At 44.3% G+C, this 26,227-nt stretch overlaps 1 protein-coding gene across 3 annotated transcripts in view; it reads right to left on the reverse strand.

Moving 5' to 3' along the window:
• The window catches only part of RERG (RAS like estrogen regulated growth inhibitor), a 147,420-nt gene that overhangs the window by 45,016 nt on the left and 76,177 nt on the right, over positions 1 to 26,227 (reverse strand). For 2 of the 3 annotated variants that reach the window (XM_063446610.1, XM_063446609.1), the window contains 2 exons: positions 26,052 to 26,108; positions 20,864 to 20,937 (listed from right to left, as the gene is read on the reverse strand). In XM_063446610.1, coding sequence (XP_063302680.1) covers positions 20,864 to 20,937; positions 26,052 to 26,108 — 131 coding nt within the window. The remainder of the gene's footprint in view (positions 1 to 20,863; positions 20,938 to 26,051; positions 26,109 to 26,227) is intronic. The other variant, XM_063446611.1, reaches the window with a different exon arrangement.

Here is a 26,227-nt window from a genome sequence, read left to right on the forward strand (position 1 = left end):
GAAAATTGGGACCGCAGGGGTACTCCCACCTAAATTTAAGCCATTATCTGAATGTTACAAAAATATCCAACCATGCCAGCCGTTCCACAGTTCCACCCAGGCGCTGCAATGGTCCGCAGACATAAATGCTAACTTAACAGATGACCACTGGAAACATATGATAACCTCGGTGAGGAAACTAGTGCAATCAGCCCCACTTGTAGAAAAATACCAAAAAACAATATATAGGTGGTACATGGTGCCGACTCGTCTACATAGACTGTACCCCCAAACACCACCGACGTGCTGGAGATGTACTCGAGACCTGGGCTCCGTCCTACATATCTGGTGGAGATGCCCTAAACTAAAGAGGTACTGGGAAGATGTACAGCAAATTATAACCCAATCTACCAAAACCGACGTAGCCTTAGAGCCCCTTACATTTCTATTGCTGGACATGCCTCCAGACTTACCTGCTATAGTAAAGAAACTGATATACCATATCCTATTGACAGCACAAAGGGTAATAGCGCGATCCTGGAAGTCCCCCACAGCCCCGAAAGCCCTCCACCTTATTCAAGACATAGATAAACTGTTAATTTACGAAACGCAATACACCGCGGCACACTCTCGACAGCAGAAATATGGGGGAGCTTGGGAGATGTGGAGCCTGGAGACAGGAAACGGGGGCCACCTGGAATCACTAAACCACTGAAATAACATAGAAGTCTCTCCTAGGTGGCAGCCGCAGATAAGGGGACAAAGGGTAAGGTACACACATAGCTCCCTTGGAGCTCATCAATAGGCAGTACCACAGGGTAGAAATCCACAAAGAAATGCGAGGTCAGAAGAGGACAGGATAGATCGGGAGGGATCTCCCGGATAGTTGCAGGAAAGGCCAGGATTAGTCACGGACGTGACAGGCAATGAATGTGTAAATGAATATGTGAATATGTTATACTCCTTGAGCTGGTGTAGACCAAAAACGCAACAACCTCAAAACACTAATGTACATCTGCAGTAAAAGGATTGTATAAATATACTGGGAATGTAATACAATCTTGTCATGTAACTGTATGTCGACTCCTCCCCCCCCCCTTCCCCCAACCCCCTTCTTTCTTCTGTAGCCTCACCCCCTCCCCCACCCTTCACTATGACATGTTGAAAACTTAATAAACTTCAAGTTTCAAAAAAAAAAAAAAAGGCTCTGTTCATGTGAAGTATGTACTTTGAACTCCAGACAGAGACAGACCATTAGCCCTAATTCTCTGGAACTGTTTTGGGCATGGGACCATGTGCATGGTGGGTCAAAAAGAGACATCCATGAAATTTCTGAGCCCCTGCTCTGATCTGGGTGATGTTTGTTGTTCTTCCAGATCAGGGATATCACTTTTATGGGGATATGTGGTGTTTTGGGGTGTTTCCAGACTTTGTAAACATGAATGTTTTTTCTGCTTAGAGTTAATTGAGTTAGCCCATTGTCTTTGTTAATTGTATCACAGGCAGAGGGGAGGGATTGTGTACACTGTATGGGAGTGTCTGAATGTAAACCTCTGTTTTTATTGGCTTGTATGTTTTGTATTCGGTGCCCAAAAGGTCCACCTGGGCGTCATCTTTGCTGTAAAACTTGAATAAAAGACCAGTGTGTGCCATTAAACTGTCAGACCTTCTTACCCTCAACTCGCAGCCTTGTCTTGGTTATAGGGAACTGCTATAATCACACTGGGGATTACTATACTCTGTATACTCCCCTGGGTCCGAATCACTAGCTCTTCTAAGAGCTATCCTGCTTAACTCTCTGAAGGAAGAGAGGTTCACCCACTGGAGCCTGGAGCCTCGTCGTAGGTGCAGGGTGGGTAGGAGACGGCGAGACTCCAACCAAGTGGCGGCGGTTTGTGGGGTCTGCAGTGCTTATGGTGTCTGGTGCAGTGCTGATGGTTCTTGGTAAGCACTAGGAGCATCGATTGACGGGTGATCCATTACACCTGATATCAAATTATTCCCTCTGTATGTAAAGTGCAGAGATTCCAGTTTAATACATTGTGTACAGCGTCGCTATCTCCTGCTAATATCCCAGGTTAATACATTGTATACAGAGTTGCTATCTTATGCTAATATCCCGGGTTAATACATTGTATACAGCGTCGCTATCTCCTGCTAATATCCCAGGTTAATACATTGTATACAGCGTCGCTATCTCCTGCTAATATCCCAGGTTAATACACTGTATACAGCGTCGCTATCTCCTGCTAATATCCCAGGTTAATACATTGTATACAGTGTCGCTATCTCCTGCTAATATCCCAGGTTAATACATTGTATACAGCGTCGCTATCTCCTGCTAATATCCCAGGTTAATACATTGTATACAGCGTTGGTATCTCCTGCTAATATCCCAGGTTAATACATTGTATACAGCGTCGCTATCTCCTGCTAATATCCCGGGTTAATACATTGTATACAGCGTCGCTATCCCCTGCTAATATCCCAGGTTAATACACTGTATACAGCGTCGCTATCTCCTGCTAATATCCCATGTTAATACATTGTATACAGAGTTGCTATCTTATGCTAATATCCCGGGTTAATACATTGTATACAGCGTTGCTATCTCCTGCTAATATCCCAGGTTAATACATTGTATACAGCGTTGCTATCTCCTGCTAATATCCCAGGTTAATACATTGTATACAGCGTTGCTATCTCCTGCTAATATCCCATGTTAATACATTGTATACAGCGTTGCTATCTCCTGCTAATATCCCAGGTTAATACATTGTATACAGCGTCGCTATCTCCTGCTAATATCCCGGGTTAATACATTGTATACAGCGTCGCTATCTCCTGCTAATATCCCGGGTTAATACATTGTATACAGCGTCGCTATCTCCTGCTAATATCCCGGGTTAATACATTGTATACAGCGTCGCTATCTCCTGCTAATATCCCAGGTTAATACATTGTATACAGCGTCGCTATCTCCTGCTAATATCCCAGGTTAATACATTGTATACAGTGTCGCTATCTCCTGTTAATATCCCGGGTTAATACATTGTATACAGCGTCACTATCTCCTGCTAATATCCCGGGTTAATACATTGTATACAGCGTCGCTATATCCTGCTCATATCCCATGTTAATACATTGTATACAGCGTTGCTATCTCCTGCTAATATCCCAGGTTAATACACTGTATACAGCGTCGCTATCTCCTGCTAATATCCCATGTTAATACATTGTATACAGAGTTGCTATCTTATGCTAATATCCCGGGTTAATACATTGTATACAGCGTCGCTATCTGTAACGGACCGTTTCAGCATAAAAGGGGAAAAATCCGTTTAGGCGATAATCCCCTTTGCTAGAGACAGGCACAGCTACTGCAGAACACCAAACTCCCGATCTGGATACGAAATAACACTCCGAACTGGAACAGCTGAACAAGAAAAGCATACAATCCGCTTACACTTTTGGCAGTCAGCTTACAATCCAATTCCCCCCAAGAACGAGACGACACTTCATTTTGAGGGTTAAACAGGAACTCTGGACTGGTTCATCCAGCCTGGCTTTTATTGAGGTTACATGCAAATAGGACACTCCCAGGGGAGGCATAAAATCACCAATCACACATCTGGTGCAGCCCACAGGTTCCCTCCCCTCAGATAAACAGTTAAACCAATTATTACATACAATAAGAATACAGTTTTTACACACACACTGTAACTTTAAAACCATACATTCAATTTCAATGAAAATAAAAATACAGTTGCATATTCAGACTCAGCATACATCAAACATAAACCCTTCCAAAAATCAGCCAAATCCCTCCAGTGGATCAAAAGTTAGCTGGAAGTCCTTTATGACCGACTGCAAGCACAATTTCCTGCCCAAAACAGTTCCATAGATTTGGGCTGTGTGGCCGGTCAATTTCATGCCGAAAAAACGACCATTTCGAACGGGACTTAGTCTCTGGAGCTGCAAGTTCCGTATGGGAGAAGGTAAGGGTCAGCGGTATTCGGCAAAATGTGTAGCCGATTTCAGTTCCACAGAATCTTTAGCATACACCGCTGACCGCGTTCGACTGAACAAAGATGGCCGCCGCCACGTGCAATTAACCTGCAGTAACCTCACAGCCTGGGAGGTAAATTGCCTGCACACTTTAGCTTCTGGGTGGTCCGCCTGTGTGGTACTTGGTTCAGTAAGCCCTATTTACTGAACCAAGTGGGGGAAAGCCAGGGGCAAGTTATTTTACAGGTCTGGGGACATAGTCTTAAAGGGGCATTGTTCACCAAAGTCACAATATGTCCCCAGACGGTTCTTAAAGGGCCATACACACCAATAAAAGTCCATACGTTTTCAGGGGCCATAGTCTTAAAGGGTATTGTTACCCAAAGTCTCAATACGTCCCCAGACAGTTCTTAAAGGGCCAGCAGCAGTACAATAAAATACCATTCACTGTACTTAAAGGGCCAGCAGTCGCACAATAAAATACAATATGCCCCAAATATGTCCAGGGGCCATAGTCGCAGGGCAGGAGGCTAGCAACCAGGCTTCTCCAGTTCACAGTGGCGAAGTTGGTTTCGCCACAATATCTCCTGCTAATATCCCAGGTTAATACATTGTATACAGCGTTGCTATCTCCTGCTAATATCCCGGGTTAATACATTGTATGCAGTGTCGCTATCACCTGCTAATATCCCAGGTTAATACATTGTATATAGCATCGCTATATCCTGCTAATATCCCGGGTTAATACATTGTATACAGCGTCGCTATATCCTGCTCATATCCCAGGTTAATACATTGTATACAGCGTCGCTATCTCCTGCTAATATCCCGGGTTAATACATTGTATACAGCGTCGCTATCTCCTGCTAATATCCCATGTTAATACATTGTATGCAGTGTCGCTATCACCTGCTAATATCCCAGGTTAATACATTGTATATAGCATCGCTATATCCTGCTAATATCCCGGGTTAATAAACTTCAAATTCTCTCTTTAGTAAATAACCATGAATTGCTCGGAACCAAAACAGCACATTCAGTATAGTTCCCTGAGCATAGCTGAAAAGAGACAGCGTCCTTCGTGTGAATAGTGAATATCTGAATAGTGAATATATTAACTCACTCCTAATGTGAGGTTGGAACTGATTCTCTTTGGCGTGATGTTAGCTGGTATTGATGATGTTGCTACTCACAGTGTGTGTGAGAGAGGGGTGCAGTGTGTGTGAGATGGGTGTAGTGTGTGTGAGAGGTGCAGTGTGTGTGTGTGGGGGCTGCAGTGTTTGTGTGTGTGATGGCTGCAGTGTGTGTAGTGTGCATTGTGTGTGTGAAGGGTGCAGAGTGTGTGTGAGGAGTTCTGTGTGTGTTAGGGGTGCTGTGTGTGGGGGCGCGCAGTGTGTTTGAGCAAGGGGTTCTGTGTGTGTGAGGGGTGTAGTGTGTGTGAGGAGGTGTAGTGTGTGTATGTGAAGGGTGCAGTGTGTGTATGTGTGTGTGAGGGGTGCATTGTGTGTTTGATGGGGTGCTGTGTGTTTGTGCGAGGCGTTCTGTGTGTGTGTGTGTGTGTGTGTGAGGGGTGTAGTATGTGTGTGAGGTGCTGTAGTGTGTGTCAGGGGTCTATATTGTGGTGAGACAATATTTATATATATTTTTAATTAAAAAGAGGGAAAGATTTATGTACCCCCTCCCCTCCTTCTTACCTCTGGCCTGGGAGGAGAGGACATATCACTGCAATCCCTGCTGGTCCAGTGGTTTCACTTGCACCTTAGCCTGCAGCTCTTCCTTTCTTCCCGCAAGCACAGCACTGTTGGAGCATTGCCATGGTAACGTGCTGCAATGCTCTGACCTGCATGCTGCATTACCCTATCTCCCTCTCCTTTAACAAACTGCCCGGAAACCGGTGAGGGAGATCTTTGATCTCCCCAGCAGCCCGAAAAAGGCAAATAGCAGGGCTGGCTCTCCACGGGCTGTCCAAATGATTTTGTGGGCCTTATATGGCCCATGGGCCGGACGTTTCCCACCCCTGATTCAGACTATGGATAAGAAATGGGCACCTTATTTCTGGAAGAGAGTAAGGGGGACTGTGATGGATGGCCTGATCCCCCGATTTGCTTTGTGCAAGCCGCAAGCTTGCAGCACCATTTTGTGACTATTTTCAATGTACATAGGCATCTCTGTATTACAGGCATCTCTGTATTGTGTACCTGTATTATACACAGATCAGTATGTGTGTCTGTATATGCAGCTGTGGGTAAACAGAGGGGGAAGCAGCAGCTCTCAATGCAAGCATAAAGTTTAGTTAGGTGTGAAATGTATTCTGTGGGCTAATCAAGTTAAATGCTGCACTGTGAGTGACCACCTGCTGTGGGAGCCAGCAAGTCTATTTACTACAGCAAAGGGCTGTAGGAACTGAAGGAACAGTGGGTCCAATCAAGATAACCATTTGTGGTCAGAGTGGGCTTGCACATGGGGGGGTTGGGAGGGTGGAGGACTAGTGTAACGAATCACTTTGTAGCCAGTTCTTTAATGTGTGCTCTATTTGCCCTGTTCTGTATTCCCATTGGTGACAATGTTTGTATAAAGTGTTTTTACTGAACTCTGTGATTAGTGATGTCCCGAACGGTTTGCTGGCGAATAGTTCCTGGCGAACATAGCCTATTCGCGTTCGCCACGGATGGCGAATATATGCGATGTTCGGTCCGCCCCCTATTCGTCAACATTGAGTAAACTTTGACCCTGTACCTCACAGTCAGCAGACACATTCCAGCCAATCAGCAGCAGACCCTCCCTCCCAGACCCTCCCACCTCCTAGACAGCATACAATTTAGATTAATTCTGAAGCTGCATTCTTTTTTTTTGTTTATTATACATTATCCTCCATAGCCAGTAACCTGTGTTTATTATACATTATCCCCCATAGCCAGTAACCTGTGTTTATTATACATTATCCCCCATAGCCAGTAACCTGTGTTTATTATACATTATCCCCCCATAGCCAGTAACCTGTGTTTATTATACATTATCCTCCCATAGCCAGTAACCTGTGTTTATTATACATTATCCCCCCATAGCCAGTAACCTGTGTTTATTATACTCCCCATAGCCAGTATTCTGTGTTTATTATACATTATCCTCCCATAGCCAGTAACCTATGTTTATTATACATTATCCCCCCATAGCCAGTAACCTGTGCTTATTATAAATTATCCCCCCACAACCAGTAACCTGTGTTTATTATACATTATCCCCCCCATAGCCAGTAACCTGTGTTTATTATACATTATCCCCCCACAACCAGTAACCTGTGTTTATTATACATTATCTCCCCCAAATCCAGTAACCTGTGTTTATTATACATTATCCCCCCACAACCAGTAACCTGTGCTTATTATACATTATCTCCCCCATAGCCAGTAACCTGTGTTTATTATACATTATCCCCCCACAACCAGTAACCTGTGTTTATTATACATTATCCCCCCACAACCAGTAACCTGTGTTTATTATACATTATCCCCCCATAGCCAGTAACCTGTGTTTATTATACATTATCCTCCCCATAGCCAATAACCTGTGTTTATTATACATTATCCCCCCATAGCCAGTAACCTGTGTTTATTATACATTATCCCCCCATAGCCAGTAACCTGTGTTTATTATACATTATCCCCCATAGCCAGTAACCTGTGTTTATTATACATTATCCTCCCATAGCAAGTAACCTGTGCTTATTATACATTATCCCCCCATAGCCAGTAACCTGTGTTTATTATACATTATCCTCCCCATAGCCAATAACCTGTGTTTATTATACATTATCCCCCCCATAGCCAGTAACCTGTGCTTATTATACATTATCTCCCCCAAATCCAGTAACCTGTGTTTATTATACATTATCCCCCCAATACCAGTAACCTGTGTTTATTATACATTATCCCCCCATAGCCAGTAACCTGTGTTTATTATACATTATCCCCCCACAACCAGTAACCTGTGTTTATTATACATTATCCCCCCATAGCCAGTAACCTGTGTTTATTATACATTACCCCCCATAGCCAGTAACCTGTGTTTATTATAGATTATCCCCCATAGCCAGTAACCTGTGTTTATTATACATTATCCCCCCATAGCCAGTAACCTGTGTTTATTATACATTACCCCTCCCATAGCCAGTAACCTGTGTTTATTATACATTATCCCTCCCATAGCCAGTAACCTGTGTTTATTATACATTATCCCCCCATAGCCAGTAACCTGTGTTTATTATACATTATCCCTCCCATAGCCAGTAACCTGTGTTTATAATACCTTATCCTCCCATAGCCAGTAACCTGTGTTTATTATACATTATCCCTCCCATAGCCAGTAACCTGTGTTTATTATACATTATCCCCCCCACAGCCAGTAACCTGTGTTTATCATACATTATCCCCCCATAGCCAGTAACCTGTGCTTATTATATATTATCCTCCCATAGCCAGTAACCTGTGTTTATTATACATTATCCTCCCATAGCCAGTAACCTGTGTTTATTATACATTATCCCCCCATAGCCAGTAACCTGTGTTTATTATACATTACCCCTCCCATAGCCAGTAACCTGTGTTTATTATACATTATCCCCCCCATAGCCAGTAACCTGTGTTTATCATGTGGTGGAATCTCGGTAAAAAATAAATTTAGTAGGCCGAGATTACCACGTGGCATGTGTACGTGCATATGCTGACGTATCGATCAGTTAGTTACACGTGGCAAGATACGATCAGTAGTGTACGGAGCATGTGCAAGAATACAGGATGTAGTATTCCCCTCCTCCATTGTGCTGGACAGGCCATGCGGTCAAGCAGGAAGTTAATTCTTATTTGTATTGATTGGTCAAGAGAATGTGCGGGTGGAGCTTAATATGGGAGGAGTTATATGCCTATATAAGGGGCCTGCACTATTGTCCGGGGCTCAGAACTTGTTGTATTTTGGTGACATTAGTCCCTCTGAGTCCCGATCGGTGAACCGAATAAAGAATCTCTTCCTTCCTGAAGAAACCTGTGTCCATCTCTCTGTGCTTGGCTTCCGTCAGTTTCTCCGGTATCAATCATACATTATCCCCCCATAGCCAGTAACCTGTGTTTATTATACATTATCCCCCCCCCATAGCCAGTAACCTGTGTTTATAATACATTATCCCTCCCATAGCCAGTAACCTGTGTTTATTATACATTATCCCTCCCATAGCCAGTAACCTGTGTTTATAATACATTATCCCCCCCTAGCCAGTAACCTGTGTTTATTATACATTATCCCTCCCATAGCCAGTAACCTGTGTTAATTATACGTTATCCTCCCATAGCCAGTAACCTGTGCTTATTATACATTATCCCCCCCATAGCCAGTAACCTGTGTTTATAATACCTTATCCTCCAATAGCCAGTAACCTGTGTTTATTATACATTATCCCTCCCATAGCCAGTAACCTGTGTTTATAATACCTTATCCTCCCATAGCCAGTAACCTGTGTTTATTATACATTATCCCTCCCATAGCCAGTAACCTGTGTTTATAATACCTTATCCTCCCATAGCCAGTAACCTGTGTTTATTATACATTATCCCCCCATAGCCAGTAACCTGTGTTTATTATACATTATCCCTCCCATAGCCAGTAACCTGTGTTTATTATACATTATCCCCCCATAGCCAGTAACTTGTGCTTATTATACATTATCTCCCCCATAGCCAGTAACCTGTGTTTATTATACATTATCCCCCCATAGCCAGTAACCTGTGTTTATTATACATTATCCCTCCCATAGCCAGTAACCTGTGTTTATAATACATTATCCCTCCCATAGCCAGTAACCTGTGTTTATTATACATTATTCCCCCATAGCCAGTGTGGCGGAACCAACCTCGCCACTGAGAACTGGAGAAGCCTGGTTGCTAGCCTCCTGCCCAGTGATTATGGTCCCTGGGAGATATTGCCCTTTAAGGGACTGAATTGGGGCTTATGGACTGCTACCATAATGTACTGACCCTTTAAGAACTACTTTTGGGCAGGTGGATTGTATTATACTGTCCCTAGCTCTTTAAATACTTTGGGGACAGATTGGTACTTCTGTATATGGCACTTTGGACACATTCGAAGCTGTCGAAGCTGTCGAAGCTGTCGAAGCTGTCGAAGTTACCGAAGTTGTCGAAGTCGTCGAAGTGGCCGGTATCGGACAAAGGACCACGTGGCGGCGGCCATTTTAACTTCGAACACTGCCGACCCTTAACATCAACTCCACTTCGACACTTCGACTAAAGTCGAAGTACAGGCACACTTCGAATGGGACTTAGCCGTTTTTATGCCAGGAATTGACCGACCGCACAGCCCAAATCTATGTAACTGTTTTGGGCAAGAAAATGTGCTTGCGGTCGGTCATAAAAGGACTTCCGTGTAACTTTTGATCCACTGGAGGGATTTGCCTGAATTTTGGAAGTGTTTATGTTTAAAGTATGCTGAGTCTGAATATGTAACCTGAGCAATTGCTGTCTTCAAATAGATGACGAAGGGCAAGCAATAGCTGAGCTTACTAGCCATATGGTTAAACTGGCACATGTGCCTACTCAGGTATGGAAAGGGTACAATCCAAGTAGTTGGTTTGGTAGCTGGTATGAGCAGTTTGGAGGGCTTAAGGCATTGGTAGGTGGAGTCCTACTGATTTTAATGTTGTGTCTACTCCTGCCATGTCTTATACCCTTAGTAGTTAGGTCTGTGCAAAGCCTGATAGAAAATATAGCAGAGAGGAAGGCTGCTGCACAGATAATGGCAATTTATAAATATAAGGCTCTAGATCAGGGAGAACCAATGCAGGAAGATGAGTGTTGAAGATTCACATCATAGATAAGTCTGGTCTGGTTCATGGTAACTTGCGGTGTATGCAAACCAAGGTTAAGTGATGCCTCAAGTAATTGTGAAATATCAAGAGGCATCAAAGGGGGGAATGTGGTGGAATCTCGGTAAAAAATAAATTTAGTAGGCCGAGATTACCACGTGGCATGTGTACGTGCATATGCTGACGTATCGATCAGTTAGTTGCACGTGGCAAGATACGATCAGTAGTGTACAGAGCATGTGCAAGAATACAGGATGTAGTATTCCCCTCCTCCATTGTGCTGGACAGGCCATGCGGTCAAGCAGGAAGTTAATTCTTATTTGTATTGATTGGTCAAGAGAATGTGCGGGTGGAGCTTAATATGGGAGGAGTTATATGCCTATATAAGGGGCCTGCACTATTGTCCGGGGCTCAGAACTTGTTGTATTTTGGTGACATTAGTCCCTCTGAGTCCCGATCGGTGAACCGAATAAAGAATCTCTTCCTTTCTGAAGAAACCTGTGTCCATCTCTCTGTGCTTGGCTTCCGTCAGTTTCTCCGGTATCAATCATACATTATCCCCCCATAGCCAGTAACCTGTGTTTATTATACATTATCCCCCCCCATAGCCAGTAACCTGTGTTTATAATACATTATCCCTCCCATAGCCAGTAACCTGTGTTTATTATACATTATCCCTCCCATAGCCAGTAACCTGTGTTTATAATACATTATCCCCCCATAGCCAGTAACCTGTGTTTATTATACATTATCCCTCCCATAGCTAGTAACCTGTGTTAATTATACGTTATCCTCCCATAGCCAGTAACCTGTGCTTATTATACATTATCCCCCCCATAGCCAGTAACCTGTGTTTATAATACCTTATCCTCCCATAGCCAGTAACCTGTGTTTATTATACATTATCCCTCCCATAGCCAGTAACCTGTGTTTATTATACATTATCCCCCCCATAGCCAGTAACCTGTGTTTATTATACATTATCCCTCCCAACTTGATTCACTGGCATGGAGAGAACTGGGTCTCGAGGATGCATACCAAGCGCTACGTTGGTACGCGGTTCAGCGGGTTCCTGGAATGGCCAAATTTGAAAAACCCGAGGGCAAGGATTATAATGGCCCTGGCTTATTATGGGGGACATTTGCAGAACCGGAATTTGGGAGTGCGGCAGAGTCACGGCTTTGGGACATATTTGACTACAGAGAAGCCGTGCTGGATCTCCCTATGGCAGAGGACCTAAGGCCAGACCTGACTGAACTGGCTGTCCAGGAATGGGAGCTGGAGCAGGATTACCAGCACCTGTTCAGCGCCAGTCAGTTACCCTATACCCCGCAAGTACCACCAGAGCAGTGGGAGATCGAACAGAATTATGCGGACTTAGATGATCCAGTGACACCGCCTGTCTCTAACCTGATGGGGCTTATGGACTGTACACCATTGGGAGCGGTGAGTTTTGTTTCCCCTCCCCAACAACTAAGCCCGTCAGTAGGAGACCTGCATGTAGTACCTCCTACTACCCAACCAGCCCCAGAAATGAGGGACCTTATCGACTGGTCCTGGGAAGACCCACAGATGGCAGGTGGAGATGGGATCGAGATCTCTCTACCGGCCCCCCAGGGATGCTGGGCAGTTGGCCCAGATCCCCAGCGGCAGTGTGTACCCCAGGGAGCAGAAGGTGCCATCCTTGCTCCCCAGCGGCAGCCTAACACACCAAGGGGAGACAGTAAGCCCCATATCCGCACAGATGGGACCGTGGTCTCTGTGCCCAAGTTACAGGGAGCTGAAGGAGCCGTCCTTGCTCCCCAGCGGCAGTCTACAGTTCAGGGAGAGGAGTTTTTCATTCCCTCTCCCCAGCGGCAGCACAGCTCACCAAGGGGAGACAGTAAGCCCCACACCAGCACAGATGGGACCGTGGTCTCTGTGCCCAAGTTACAGGGAGCTGAAGGAGCCGTCCTTGCTCCCCAGCGGCAGTCTACGGTTCAGGGAGAGGAGTTTGTCATTCCCTCTCCCCAGCGGCAGCACAGCTCACCAAGGGGAGACAGTAAGCCCCACAACCATGCAGATGGGACCGTAGTCTCTGCACCTACACCACTGGGGATAAGGACAGTCGGTCCTGGTCCCCAACAGCCAGACAAAATATCGGAAGGGGAGACAGTCGTTTTTCCCCAACCACAGCTTTGTTCAACCAGAGGAGAGGACACTCTGGGTACTTTTTCCCCAAGCCTTGGACCTACAACTGGACACAAGTGGCAGGGGGCCATCTGGACAACTACCCCCTGTGAGAAAGGCCAGCCGACTATCAGAGCCCCAGACCGACTAGAGGTCTGGAGTCTGGATAGTCTAAATGGTAAAGGGGAGAAATGTGGCGGAACCAACCTCGCCACTGAGAACTGGAGAAGCCTGGTTGCTAGCCTCCTGCCCAGTGATTATGGTCCCTGGGAGATATTGCCCTTTAAGGGACTGAATTGGGGCTTATGGACTGCTACCATAATGTACTGACCCTTTAAGAACTACTTTTGGGCAGGTGGATTGTATTATACTGTCCCTAGCTCTTTAAATACTTTGGGGACAGAATGGTACTTTTGTATATGGCACTTTGGACACATTCGAAGCTGTCGAAGCTGTCGAAGCTGTCGAAGCTGTCGAAGTTACCGAAGTTGTCGAAGTCGTCGAAGTGGCCGGTATCGGACAATGGACCACGTGGCGGCGGCCATTTTAACTTCGAACACTGCCGACCCTTAACATCAACTCCACTTCGACACTTTGACTAAAGTCGAAGTACAGGCACACTTCGAATGGGACTTAGCCGTTTTTATGCCAGGAATTGACCGACCGCACAGCCCAAATCTATGGAACTGTTTTGGGCAAGAAAATGTGCTTGCGGTCGGTCATAAAAGGACTTCCGTGTAACTTTTGATCCACTGGAGGGATTTGCCTGAATTTTGGAAGTGTTTTAAGTATGCTGAGTCTGAATATGTGATTTGTATGTGAATGTGATGTATGGTTTTGAAGTTACAGATATTGTGTAAAAGTTATGTTTTAAACTGTATAATAAGTGGATTATCTCTCAGGCTAAGGGGAGGGGATGTGTGGGTTGTACCATATCTCGGATTGGTTATTTTATGCCTCCCCCTGGGTGTGGCCTGTATGTGTGAGATGGAAATAAAAGCCAGGCTGGATGAGCCAGTCCAGAGTTCCTGTTTTACCCTCAAAGTGATGTGTCGTCTCATTATTGGGGGGAAGGATTTATTGCATGCTGTTCCAGTTGACTGCTAGGAGTACAAGCCTATTCATATGGCTCCTATTCAATGGTCTACAGCATTCATATGCTTGGGAGAATTTAAAAGGTTTCTCGGATTCGGTGATTGTGGTGTCTGCCAGAGTGCTTGGAGTCCTCAGGAAGCACTAGGAGCATCCATTAACGGAGGTACCAAGTTGGGGTGCCAGGCGATCCGTTACAGCCAGTAACCTGTGTTTATTATACATTGTGTACAGGATTATGAAAAGGGGCGTACATTCCCAATAGGTTTATTTTAACAAATAATAGTCGGTTGAGGTGTGCCGAAACCGACGAGAGGCTAGGCCTGCAAAAAAGAGGGCCCTGTAACGGAACGCAGTACATTAGTCCACGATATCCGTTGGTATCTTCAGGAAATCCACAGTCAGGACAGAAAGCACGGCAATATTCCCCATCCTCCCAATAACCGGACGAAACACAGTTTGGGAGTCAACTACTGGCTTTATTCACAGCTGGCAGATTTATACAGTTCCCCATGCAAGGGGTTTCCACACAGATAATCCAGGGGATTTCTCCCAACATGCATTGTGACTTTCCCAATAGGCACCGCTGCACGAGAGGGATACTCCCACCAAAATGGACGATTAAGTGGATTATCCCCTCGTGCAGCAAAACCGACAATTGACTCTAAAATATGTATTTTACACAATATTCGGTACTTTGCGCTGGCGGAACGTTCGACAGATAGCTGGGGTCGGAGCGCATACGTTGTGAGAATACCGCTCTGATCCCAGCTGAATGGACCGAACGCCGCACAGAATACATTCAAACATTGAGTTCGGTTTAAAAGTACCGAATCGCTGTGGGGAACGCTCTGGAAGTCCAGCGGTGTTCGGACTATTGAGTAGCCGTTTTCAGTTCCAGGCTCTCAACGACTGAACACCGCTGCAGAGACAAAGGATCCAAGATGGCCGACCGCCGCATGGTCGGTAGCCGATCGGCGGCCACCTAGGAGAGCCCTTAATTACCGATTGCAACATTGTTGCAATCGGTTAATTGGTGCCACACGACTTGTGAATGTGTGGTCTACCTGGGGAGCCTGCATTCGTACGGCGAACGGCCAGGATAGCCATGTTTCGTCGAACGAATGCTTTGTATGCTGGCAGCGTACGGCTGCCAGTATGCGAACGGCCATAACATAGCACTTATACAGGTAAAGACTTACAGTATACATTCAGCCTATGGACAACCTACAATACATATAGTTCAGAAGTGGCTAGGTTTGCCACAGGCCCGCCTGGTTATGGTGAACTGATAAGAGGGTGTGGTGGGAGGGGAACTTCCGGATCGATGAAGACAGGTAAGTGGGGATTTGTTAGGCTTATATAGGGCTATAAATCCCTCCCACAATTTCAGGCACAAGCCTTCTATTTGTGTACAGGATTATGAAAAGGGGCGTACATTCCCAATAGGTTTAGTTTTAACAAATAATAGTCGGTTGAGGTGTGCCGAAACCGACGAGAGGCTAGGCCTGTAAAAAAGAGGCCAAAAAGTATGTAACGATTATGTCTTTATTAACATCACAATGATAACATTATTTAGTCATTCTGTGGAAAGCGAGTCTGATCTCTTTCTCTGGTTTTGGAATGTACCGGTTATACACTGCAGATTTCCAGCGACCCATTCACTTTATTATATGTGACGGGACATGGCTACTTGAAGCCGTGGTGGCTGCTCCGATCCGAAAAGAATGTCCTGAGAAGGAATTAGGATTGAGGCCAAGTCTAAGTAGTAATGCACGTATGTATAGCATAAAGTGTTTTGTAGTGAGTGGTTTTCCTCGTAGGGACAAAAGCGGCAGTTCTGGATTCCTAGTCTGCTGACTTAACAATTTATCCAGCACCTGAACTGGGCAAAATTTAGAACCCGTGGGGAAATACTTAATCTCCACGGGGGGGGGCCTGTTTGATTAGTTTTTGTACGGGGAATTGTTAATATATAATGATCATTTATTTTGTTCAAGTTTCTCTGTTTAAGGCAAGTGTCTGTGTCAGTTATCTTTTCTACTGAAAACTCCTTGGGCCGTAGGAACCCGAAAAAGGCCAAGTAAGCTGCGGATTTAATTATCAGATTAGTAGAATTTTCAAAGGGATTTTTATCTAACAGCTTAGAGATTCTTTCGAAGATGTTACCATCTATTGGGAGTCTTACAAGGGTTTTATGGTTATTTAGTCTCTGGATACCCTTAAGAATGTTTTTAATTGGGTATGTGGACAAGAAAGGGGTCTTGTCTGGATAGAGAGTAAGCATGAAGTGTTGTATGCCTGTTAAGTATAGTTTGATGGTATTATATGCAAGTTTTAATGAGATGTGGCAAAAAGTTGAAAATGCCACCATAGTTTCAACAGAAAATCGATTTATTATGTTGAAGTTGCGTACAAAGTTATTAAACATCTCAAATGCCCTATTGTATGCCTTTTTAGTGTTAGCTGATAACCCGGCCTGAGCTAGAATTCTACTGTGGGCCAATAATTGATCTAAAGCAATACTAGATCTCTGAACTGCGGGGGAGTTTTGGGTTGTCGTAGGGTGAAGTCGGAAAAATTCCTGCAAATGGAAACGTGACAAAGCGTCAGCTGCATTGTTGAACATACCGGGAACATGTATACAACAAATGAAAAACTGCAAGTTCGCTGCCAACCAAGTGAGCTTTCTTACCAAGTTCATTATAGACAGGGACTGAGATCGGCCTTTGTTAATTATATTGCAGGCTGCTAAGTTATCCGAATAACACCTAACTGCTTTACCCCTCCAAACCTCACCCCAAATGTGTGCTGCTGCCACTATGGGAAAGATTTCGAACAATGCTGAGGTTTTGTCGAAGTTATCTAGTGAACTAGTCTCAGGTGGCCAACTATCATATACCCATTCGTCCCCAAATATCGCCGCATACCCAACTGAAGCAGCAGCGTCTGTCAATATGACTGGAGAATCGTCGGAGATGGGAGGAATGAATAACGACCTGCCGTTCCACGAGGATAAGAACAGTTCCCACATTGCTAGGTCAACCCTTGCCGAACTGTCTAAAATGATCTTAGTGTCATCGTCAGGGAGGCCGTGGAGTAGCGAGAGCAACCTGGAGATGAAAGATCTGCCTTGCGGGATAATACTCATGGCAAAGTTAAGAGAGCCCAAGAGAGACTGTAACTCTTTCCTGGTGCACGACCCAAGGTTGGTGCAGGTGTGAATGCAATCTAGAATCCTATCTACTTTGACTTGAGGGAGGTTGGCTTGCATGGTTACCGAATTGATCGTGATACCTAAGAAGGTGATTTCGGTTTTAGGACCTTCTGTCTTATTAGAGGCTACCGGAACACCTAGTTCCTTAAATAAGGAGAGCGCTTTTTGCAGGCTGAGTGGTGTGCAGTAGTGAGGTTCGACATACAGAAAATCGTCGAGGTAGTGGATTACTACTGGGCACCTGCACTCGTTGAGTAATAGCCAATTCAGGGTCTCCGCGAACATGTCGAAAAGTTTTGGGCTACTTTTGGAGCCAAAGGTGAGCCTGGTTGCAAAATAGTATTCCCCTTGCCACTTAACTCCGTGTAGGTGCCAGAGCGATTGCTTAATAGGTAGCAATTTAAAAGCATTCGAGATGTCCGTTTTGCTTAACCAGGCTGCCTTACCGAGGTTGATGATGGCCTGAATGGCATCGTCTATCCTAGCGTAATGAAGTGAGAATTCCTCCGATGCAATAAGGGAATTTAAACTTGGGGAGGTGGAAGAGTGCGGTGCTGAGAAGTCAATAACTAACCTCTTCTTGCCGTTAAATTTACCCGTGGCTATACCTAAAGGACTCATTCTCCAGGACGTGAAAGGAGGGGTGGTAAAAAGACCTATCATGAAACCGCTTTCCACCTCTTTATCGAGGAGATCCTTTAGAGTGGCCGGGTCGGACATCGCTGAATGCAGGTTGGGGCATTCTAGTGTGCCTGAAGGGAGTGCTACAAAACCTGTGTGAAAGCCTTTGGTGAAACCGGAGATGAGAAAGTCCGCTAAGTGTGAAAAAGGATGTGCAGCCAGGTAACGTTGCAAATTAGATACGTTTATTGGTGTACTTGCTTTTTTCGGAAACAGTTTGTTCGGGCACATAGTTTTTGCATGGGCCCTGAAACAGATAGAACAAACGTGGAGCAATCTACAGGCGCTATAACTACACCCCCCGTCATTAAAGTTATTACATACTTGCACTTTCCCGAGAAACACTATAGGTCTGCCTAATTTGTCTTTAATATCCCTTTGACTAGAGTAGTCCGAGTTAGCGAAACTAGTAGACGGAGCTACTGCGGTAGTGGGACAAAAATTGGATGTGTGAGAAGCCGAAGCGCAAATTGCACATGCTGGTGTCCTAAGCCCGGCGAAATGCCTACAAAACAATTCGTGCTCGAGATCACGTGACCTCTGGCTCTCTTCAAGCAGTTGCTGTATAGCTGCATCAACAATCACCTTCAGGGGATTCGGGCCATATTTGGCTATTCTCCTCATTACCTCAGTAGCAAACTCTACGCCTTCATATCGATAGAACATGACTGCTGGTGGGGACGCTGTACGAGTACTGGCGTTGCCCTTACTTTGTAATCCAGGAATGGTGTTGTCTGTAGCTGTCCCTCTGGTTGTAGGAACGATCCCGCCGCTTGCCACCAAATGTAACGGACCGTTTCAGCATAAAAGGGGAAAAATCCGTTTAGGCGATAATCCCCTTTGCTAGAGACAGGCACAGCTACTGCAGAACACCAAACTCCCGAGCTGGATACAAAATAACACTCCGAACTGGAACAGCTGAACAAGAAAAGCATACAATCCGCTTACACTCTTGGCAGTCAGCTTACAATCCAATTCCCCCCAAGAACGAGACGACACTTCATTTTGAGGGTTAAACAGGAACTCTGGACTGGCTCATCCAGCCTGGCTTTTATTTCCAACTCACACATACAGGCCACACCCAGGGGGAGGCATAAAAGAACCAATGACATAGATGTTACCTCCCACACATCCCCTCCCCTTAGTGTGACACATAATCCCATTATGCATACAGAGTACAATATACTTTTACACAACTTTCATAACTTTAAAACCATACATCACATTCACATAAAAATACATATCCACAATCAATCCATTCAGGGGAACAACATATTAAAAAATGGCATGAATCCGACCAGGGGTTTAAAAGTTACTAAAAGTATCTTTTGGGCCCTGGCTTGCAGCATGGCACAATCTGGCTCAAACAGAAGTAAAACATCCCCCACAATGCATCCCGGCTTCCTCCCTTCTGCCCTGGAGATAATTGGAGAAGTAATCCAATTATCTAGGACTAGAGTCAGACTCCATTAACCACATGGTTGCAAAAAGACAGTAAAAGACATAAAATTACATACTGATACATTTAACACATAAAACACACATTTCTACATATCCCCAGTTTAACTGAACACATAAATACCTACATAATATTTAAGACAGTATTACTGTGATATGTTACAAAGTCTTAAAGGGACATTAGTCCCAAAAGTCCCAATATGTCCATCGCTGATTTTAAAGGGCCAGTAGCAGCAATATAAATTATTACATGCCCAAATATAGTGTTTATAGAGCAATATGTCCATGGGCCGTAGTCGCAGGGCAGGAGGCTAGCAACCAGGCTTCTCCAGTTCACAGTGGCGAAGTTGGTTTCGCCACAATCCCCCTCCGGCATGCCACAGTCCAGGGGTTAGTTCCCTTGAAACAACTTTTCCATCCCTATTGTGGCCAGAAAGAGTCCCTGTGGGTTTTAAAATTCGCCTGCCTATTGAAGTCTATGGAGGTTCGCCCGGTTCGCCCGTTCGCGAACTTTGTTAGCTGGATCTTTATACAATAAACAGAGTCTGAGTTCTTTGGAATTCCCAAGATAGAAGCGGTTTGTCTCTCACAGGATAAGGCTATGCATTGTCCGCTATAGATAATTACTAATAAGAGTATTGTTAGAGGTTTAGATGAAAAGAAGATCATTTATTAACCAGATATCAGCTCAGTATATCCTGCATACACTACCAAAGATGAGTCCTAGCATTTAGTGGAGCAGTTAGTGGTGCAAGTTATGTGAAAAGAAACCCACAGACCATAGCGTTGCCTGCACTGGTACACCCTACCAGACACAGCAAGGGCCATATCGTGACAGGGACAAAATGTATTATGGATTGCTTTATTTAATACAAAATAGGAAAAAAGAATAAAATAAATCAAAATAACTATAAATAATATTTTATAATTTTCTATCCATCCCTCTAGACCCCCTATGGTCTGTAGCGTCAGGATATCTACAATAATTCCAAAAGGGATGAAATACACAGAATACATTTAAAATTGGTAAAAATAAAGTGCCAAAAATATTTGGAAAATATTGAAAACAATAACTTGGAAACCAAATGGAGCTTATCTTGTTGTGGGATATTTCCATTGAAATCAGCACAAAATACAGACATTTAATTAGTGCAGTTTTGTAGATAGCTTTGATTTTTCAATGTACGTCTAAACTAATTCCCAGTAATAGTTATTTTTTTCCCTGAAAGTGGTATTGATCTGTATTCCTGGTTCTAGACTGCCATTTTGTCTTAGATCTAATGATGGCAGATCGTGGGAAGATCTCAACTTCAATATAGATCATTTTCAAGCACTATTAGCACATTTCGTTCTATCAAGGCCATCTATTGTTTAACACATTCTGATTCTACCTGCCCGGCTGTATCCAGCAACTCCATGGAAACCGTCTCATCATCTATTGTTGCTTGATGCCGATATGTTGACTCTAAAAATAGAAAAAGGAGAATAAAAAAAAAGCGTTAGAAACATTTTAAATTTAAAATACCTTTAACACAAATAAGAAACTCATCAAAAAATGATATTAAGTTGTGTAAAACATTCATGATCACACTGTGGGTATGGTGGTGGGTCCTTGTGCTTGTTAGCAGGTGTTGATTCCATGCTTTTAGTTGTTATATCGCATCTGGAAAATCTGGAGCTAAACATGAGCTCCAAAATATTGTACGTGCATTTTGTTCTTTCATATCTTACCAGGATTTATAATATACTACACTATATTACGTTCTCTCTCCTTATTTTATATACATTACGGATACCACACTATATTACGTTCTCTCTCCTTATTTTATATACATTACGGATACTACACTATATTACGTTCTCTCTCCTTATTTTATATACATTATGGATACTACACTATATTACGTTCTCTCTCCTTATTTTATATACATTACGGATACTACACTATATTACGTTCTCTCTCCTTATTTTATATACATTACGGATACTACACTATATTACGTTCTCTCTCCTTATTTTATATACATTACGGATACTACACTATTACGTTCTCTCTCCTTATTTTATATACATTACGGATATGTTGTGCGCTCAGATCCAGGCTATGTAGGGATATAGGACTTGAGGGGGAACCTATTTGTTAAATATATATTTTAGGGTGTTTTTGTTATGCATGCACTGGACCTGAGAGTTAATGTAATTATTTGTGTGCTTTTACTGTAGTCCTCTCTCAGGTCCAGTGGGGAATGCCCCTGGAATATGTAATCAGAAACCCCTTGCATGGGGACTTGCATATAAGGCCAGTTTTGGCTTCCAATTAGTCAGTTCCTGCTTACCCTCAACATACTCTCATCTCATGCTTGTAGGGAACAGCTGTACCAGCTATACCGGTTTGGATTAACATGCTTTGGATTATGTTAGCATCACTCTGAATAGGGGAAAAGAACATCCGTGGCGGCGAGACCCCTCTTCTTCTCAGGGTGGCCACCACAGTTACTGCTAGCACAGTATGTGTGAGATGGGTGTGTGTTACTGCTAGCACAGTATGTGTGAGATGGGTGTGTGTTACTGCTAGCACAGTATGTGTGAGGTGTGTGTGTGTTACTGCTAGCACAGTACGTGTGAGGTGGGTGTGTGTTACTGCTAGCACAGTACGTGTGAGGTGTGTGTGTGTTACTGCTAGCACAGTACGTGTGAGGTGGGTGTGTGTTACTGCTAGCACAGTACGTGTGAGGTGTGTGTGTGTTACTGCTAGCACAGTACGTGTGAGATGGGTGTGTGTTACTGCTAACACAGTACGTGTGAGATGGGTGTGTGTTACTGCTAGCACAGTAAGTGTGAGATGGGTGTGTGTTACTGCTAGCACAGTATGTGTGAGGTGGGTGTGTGTTAGTGTTAGCACAGTACGTGTGAGGTGGGTGTGTGTTACTGCTAGCACAGTATGTGTGAGATGGGTGTGTGTTACTGCTAGCACAGTATGTGTGAGATGGGTGTGTGTTACTGCTAGCACAGTACGTGTGAGGTGTGTGTGTGTTACTGCTAGCACAGTACGTGTGAGGTGGGTGTGTGTTACTGCTAGCACAGTACGTGTGAGGTGTGTGTGTGTTACTGCTAGCACAGTACGTGTGAGGTGGGTGTGTGTTACTGCTAGCACAGTACGTGTGAGGTGTGTGTGTGTTACTGCTAGCACAGTACGTGTGAGGTGGGTGTGTGTTACTGCTAGCACAGTATGTGTGAGGTGGGTGTGTGTTACTGCTAGCACAGTACGTGTGAGGTGGGTGCGTGTTACTGCTAGCACAGTACGTGTGAGGTGGGTGTGTGTTACTGCTAGCACAGTATGTGTGAGGTGGGTGTGTGTTAGTGTTAGCACAGTATGTGTGAGGTGTGTGTGTGTGTTACTGCTAGCACAGTATGTGTAAGATGGGTGTGTGTTACTGCTAGCACAGTACGTGTGAGGTGTGTGTGTGTTACTGCTAGCACAGTACGTGTGAGGTGGGTGTGTGTTACTGCTAGCACAGTACGTGTGAGGTGGGTGTGTGTTACTGCTAGCACAGTACGTGTGAGGTGTGTGTGTGTGTTACTGCTAGCACAGTACGTGTGAGGTGGGTGTGAGTTACTGCTAGCACAGTACGTGTGAGGTGGGTGTGTGTTACTGCTAGCACAGTATGTGTGAGATGGGTGTGTGTTACAGCTAACACAGTACGTGTGAGGTGTGTGTGTGTGTTACTGCTAGCACAGTACGTGTGAGGTGGGTGTGTGTTACTGCTAGCACAGTACGTGTGAGGTGGGTGTGTGTTACTGCTAGCACAGTACGTGTGAGGTGTGTGTGTGTTACTGCTAGCACAGTACGTGTGAGGTGGGTGTGTGTTACTGCTAGCACAGTACGTGTGAGGAGGGTGTGGGTTACTGCTAGCAAAGTATGTGTGAGATGGGTGTGTGTTACAACTAGCACAGTATGTGTGAGATGGGTGTGTGTTACTGCTAGGATAGTATGTGTGAGATGGGTGTGTGTTACTGCTAGCACAGTACGTGTGAGATGGGTGTGTGTTACTGCTAGCACAGTACGTGTGAGATGGGTGTGTGTTACAACTAGCACAGTATGTGTGAGATGGGTGTGTGTTACTGCTAGGATAGTATGTGTGAGATGGGTGTGTGTTAGTGCTAGCACAGTATGTGTGAGATGGGTGTGTGTTACTGCTAGCACAGTACGTGTGACGTGGGTGTGTGTTACTGCTAGCACAGTATGTGTGAGATGGGTGTGTGTTACTGCTAGCACAGTATGTGGGAGATGGGTGTGTGTTACTGCTAGCACAGTACGTGTGAGATGGGTGTGTGTTACAACTAGCACAGTATGTGTGAGATGGGTGTGTGTTACTGCTAACACAGTACGTGTGAGGTGGGTGTGTGTTACTGCTAGCACAGTATGTGTGAGATGTGTGTGTGTTACTGCTAGGACAGTATGTGTGAGATGGGTGTGTGTTACTGCTAGCACACTATATGGGAGATGGGTGTGTTACTGCTAGCACAGTACGTGTGAGGTGGGTGTGTGTTAGTGCTAGCACAGTATGTGTGAGATGGGTGTGTGTTATTGCTAGCACAGTATGTGTGAGATGGGTGTGTGTTACTGCTAACACAGTACGTGTGAGATGGGTGTGTGTTACTGCTAGCACAGTATGTGTGAGATGGGTGTGTGTTACTGCTAGCACAGTATGTGTGAGGTGGGTGTGTGTTAGTGTTAGCACAGTACGTGTGAGGTGGGTGTGTGTTACTGCTAGCACAGTATGTGTGAGATGGGTGTGTGTTACTGCTAGGACAGTATGTGTGAGATGGGTGTGTGTTACTGCTAGCACACTATATGGGAGATGGGTGTGTGTTAGTGCTAGCACAGTATGTGTGAGATGGGTGTGTGTTACTGCTAGCACAGTACGTGTGAGGTGGGTGTGTGTTAGTGCTAGCACAGTATGTGTGAGATGGGTGTGTGTTACTGCTAGCACAGTATGTGTGAGATGGGTGTGTGTTACTGCTAACACAGTACGTGTGAGATGGGTGTGTGTTACTGCTAGCACAGTATGTGTGAGATGGGTGTGTGTTACTGCTAGCACAGTATGTGTGAGGTGGGTGTGTGTTAGTGTTAGCACAGTACGTGTGAGGTGGGTGTGTGTTACTGCTAGCACAGTATGTGTGAGATGGGTGTGTGTTACTGCTAGGACAGTATGTGTGAGATGGGTGTGTGTTAGTGCTAGCACAGTATGTGTGAGATGGGTGTGTGTTACTGCTAGCACAGGATGTGTGAGATGGGTGTGTGTTACTGCTAGCACAGTATGTGTGAGGTAGGTGTGTGTTAGTGTTAGCACAGTATGTGTGAGGTAGGTGTGTGTTTGTGCTAGCACAGTATGTATGAGGTAGGTGTGTGTTAGTCCTAGCACAGTATGTGTGAGGTAGGTGTGTGTTAGTTCTAGGTGGGTGGGGGTGCTGTGCCATGCTAGTTTCCCTTTTGTGTAGTTATTTAGAAGCCCCACCCACCGCAAATATATAATAATATATAATATTATAATAGCCACCACCTGCTGCCATGGATAGGAGCACTAGGTCCCCCCAAAGCAGGATGTCCTTCCCTTTTTTTTTCCACAGCCCCACCAGCTGGTCATGAATTCATGAATCCTATCTCAGTTATTTTACAGGCTCCATCACCATGGGATTTGGCTTTTTAGCGAATGGGTAGGAATGTAATGTGTCTTTTTGACTCCCAAAGACATGTTTTTTTTACTTTTAGAATGTGGCATCTGGATATTAAGCGCTGGTCAGCCACCACATAGTTAGCCCTAGCAGCACCAATGGTTGTTTAATTATTTGCCTGCTGGTTGCTAGGACTGTCAGTGAAACAATAGTTTGGATTTTAACCCCTTAAGGACACATGACATGTGTGACATGTCATGATTCCCTTTTATTCCAGAAGTTTGGTCCTTAAGGGGTTAAGCATTCCGGATTTCGGTCTTCTGGTGGTGTTCAGACCAGCTGAGATCTGGGCCAAATTCAGGCTCATTCAAAATCTGAATATTGTTGAATAGCATGAATAATGTCTTAATTCTGGAGTCCAAGTGGCCCAGTATGCAGCCCAATGGGTTTACTGCATTCGGTACTGTGCCATTTGGACTTTAATAAATAATCTTATCACATTTCCCTTGGATCAAGCTATTAGCACAAATAAGAATCATTATATTTTTAAATATTCTATTTTCATATATCCAGATGTCTAACAGCCTAAAAATACAGAATCTGGTGAAATCTCTTTAACTTTTTTTTTTTTTTTAGGCAGCGAGTGATGTTTTTATGTATGTGAGCATGTCTTACACAAGGAACGGGGACTTGCAACAATTTCAAATGACATCATACCAAGTATTTGTGGAGAATTACCATGGAATTGCACTTTTAAAAACAGCTGATCTGAACAATAGCGAAGTTGGAGGTTTTCTTTTCTAATGGCTAGGTGTTTGCAATTCCCCATAAATCCCTGGTTCAGCAAATAACTGATAAAATATTACTAAATGCGACATAAAAAAAGTTAATGTGGAAACGTACCTAATGTTGGGTCATATTCCCAAATGAATCTTTTGGTAAGGAATCTCACTACAAGAGCTAAGAAAATAAAAGATGAGATCATTATTATCTACCAAATACAACCAGGAATGTAAGATTTCATAATTATTCACTAAACACGTGTGATTTAGAAACATTAGGGGTGTGCACATGGCGTG

This window comes from Pelobates fuscus, chromosome 3 (assembly GCF_036172605.1).
Source record: "Pelobates fuscus isolate aPelFus1 chromosome 3, aPelFus1.pri, whole genome shotgun sequence".
Taxonomy (NCBI): Eukaryota; Metazoa; Chordata; class Amphibia; order Anura; family Pelobatidae; genus Pelobates; species Pelobates fuscus.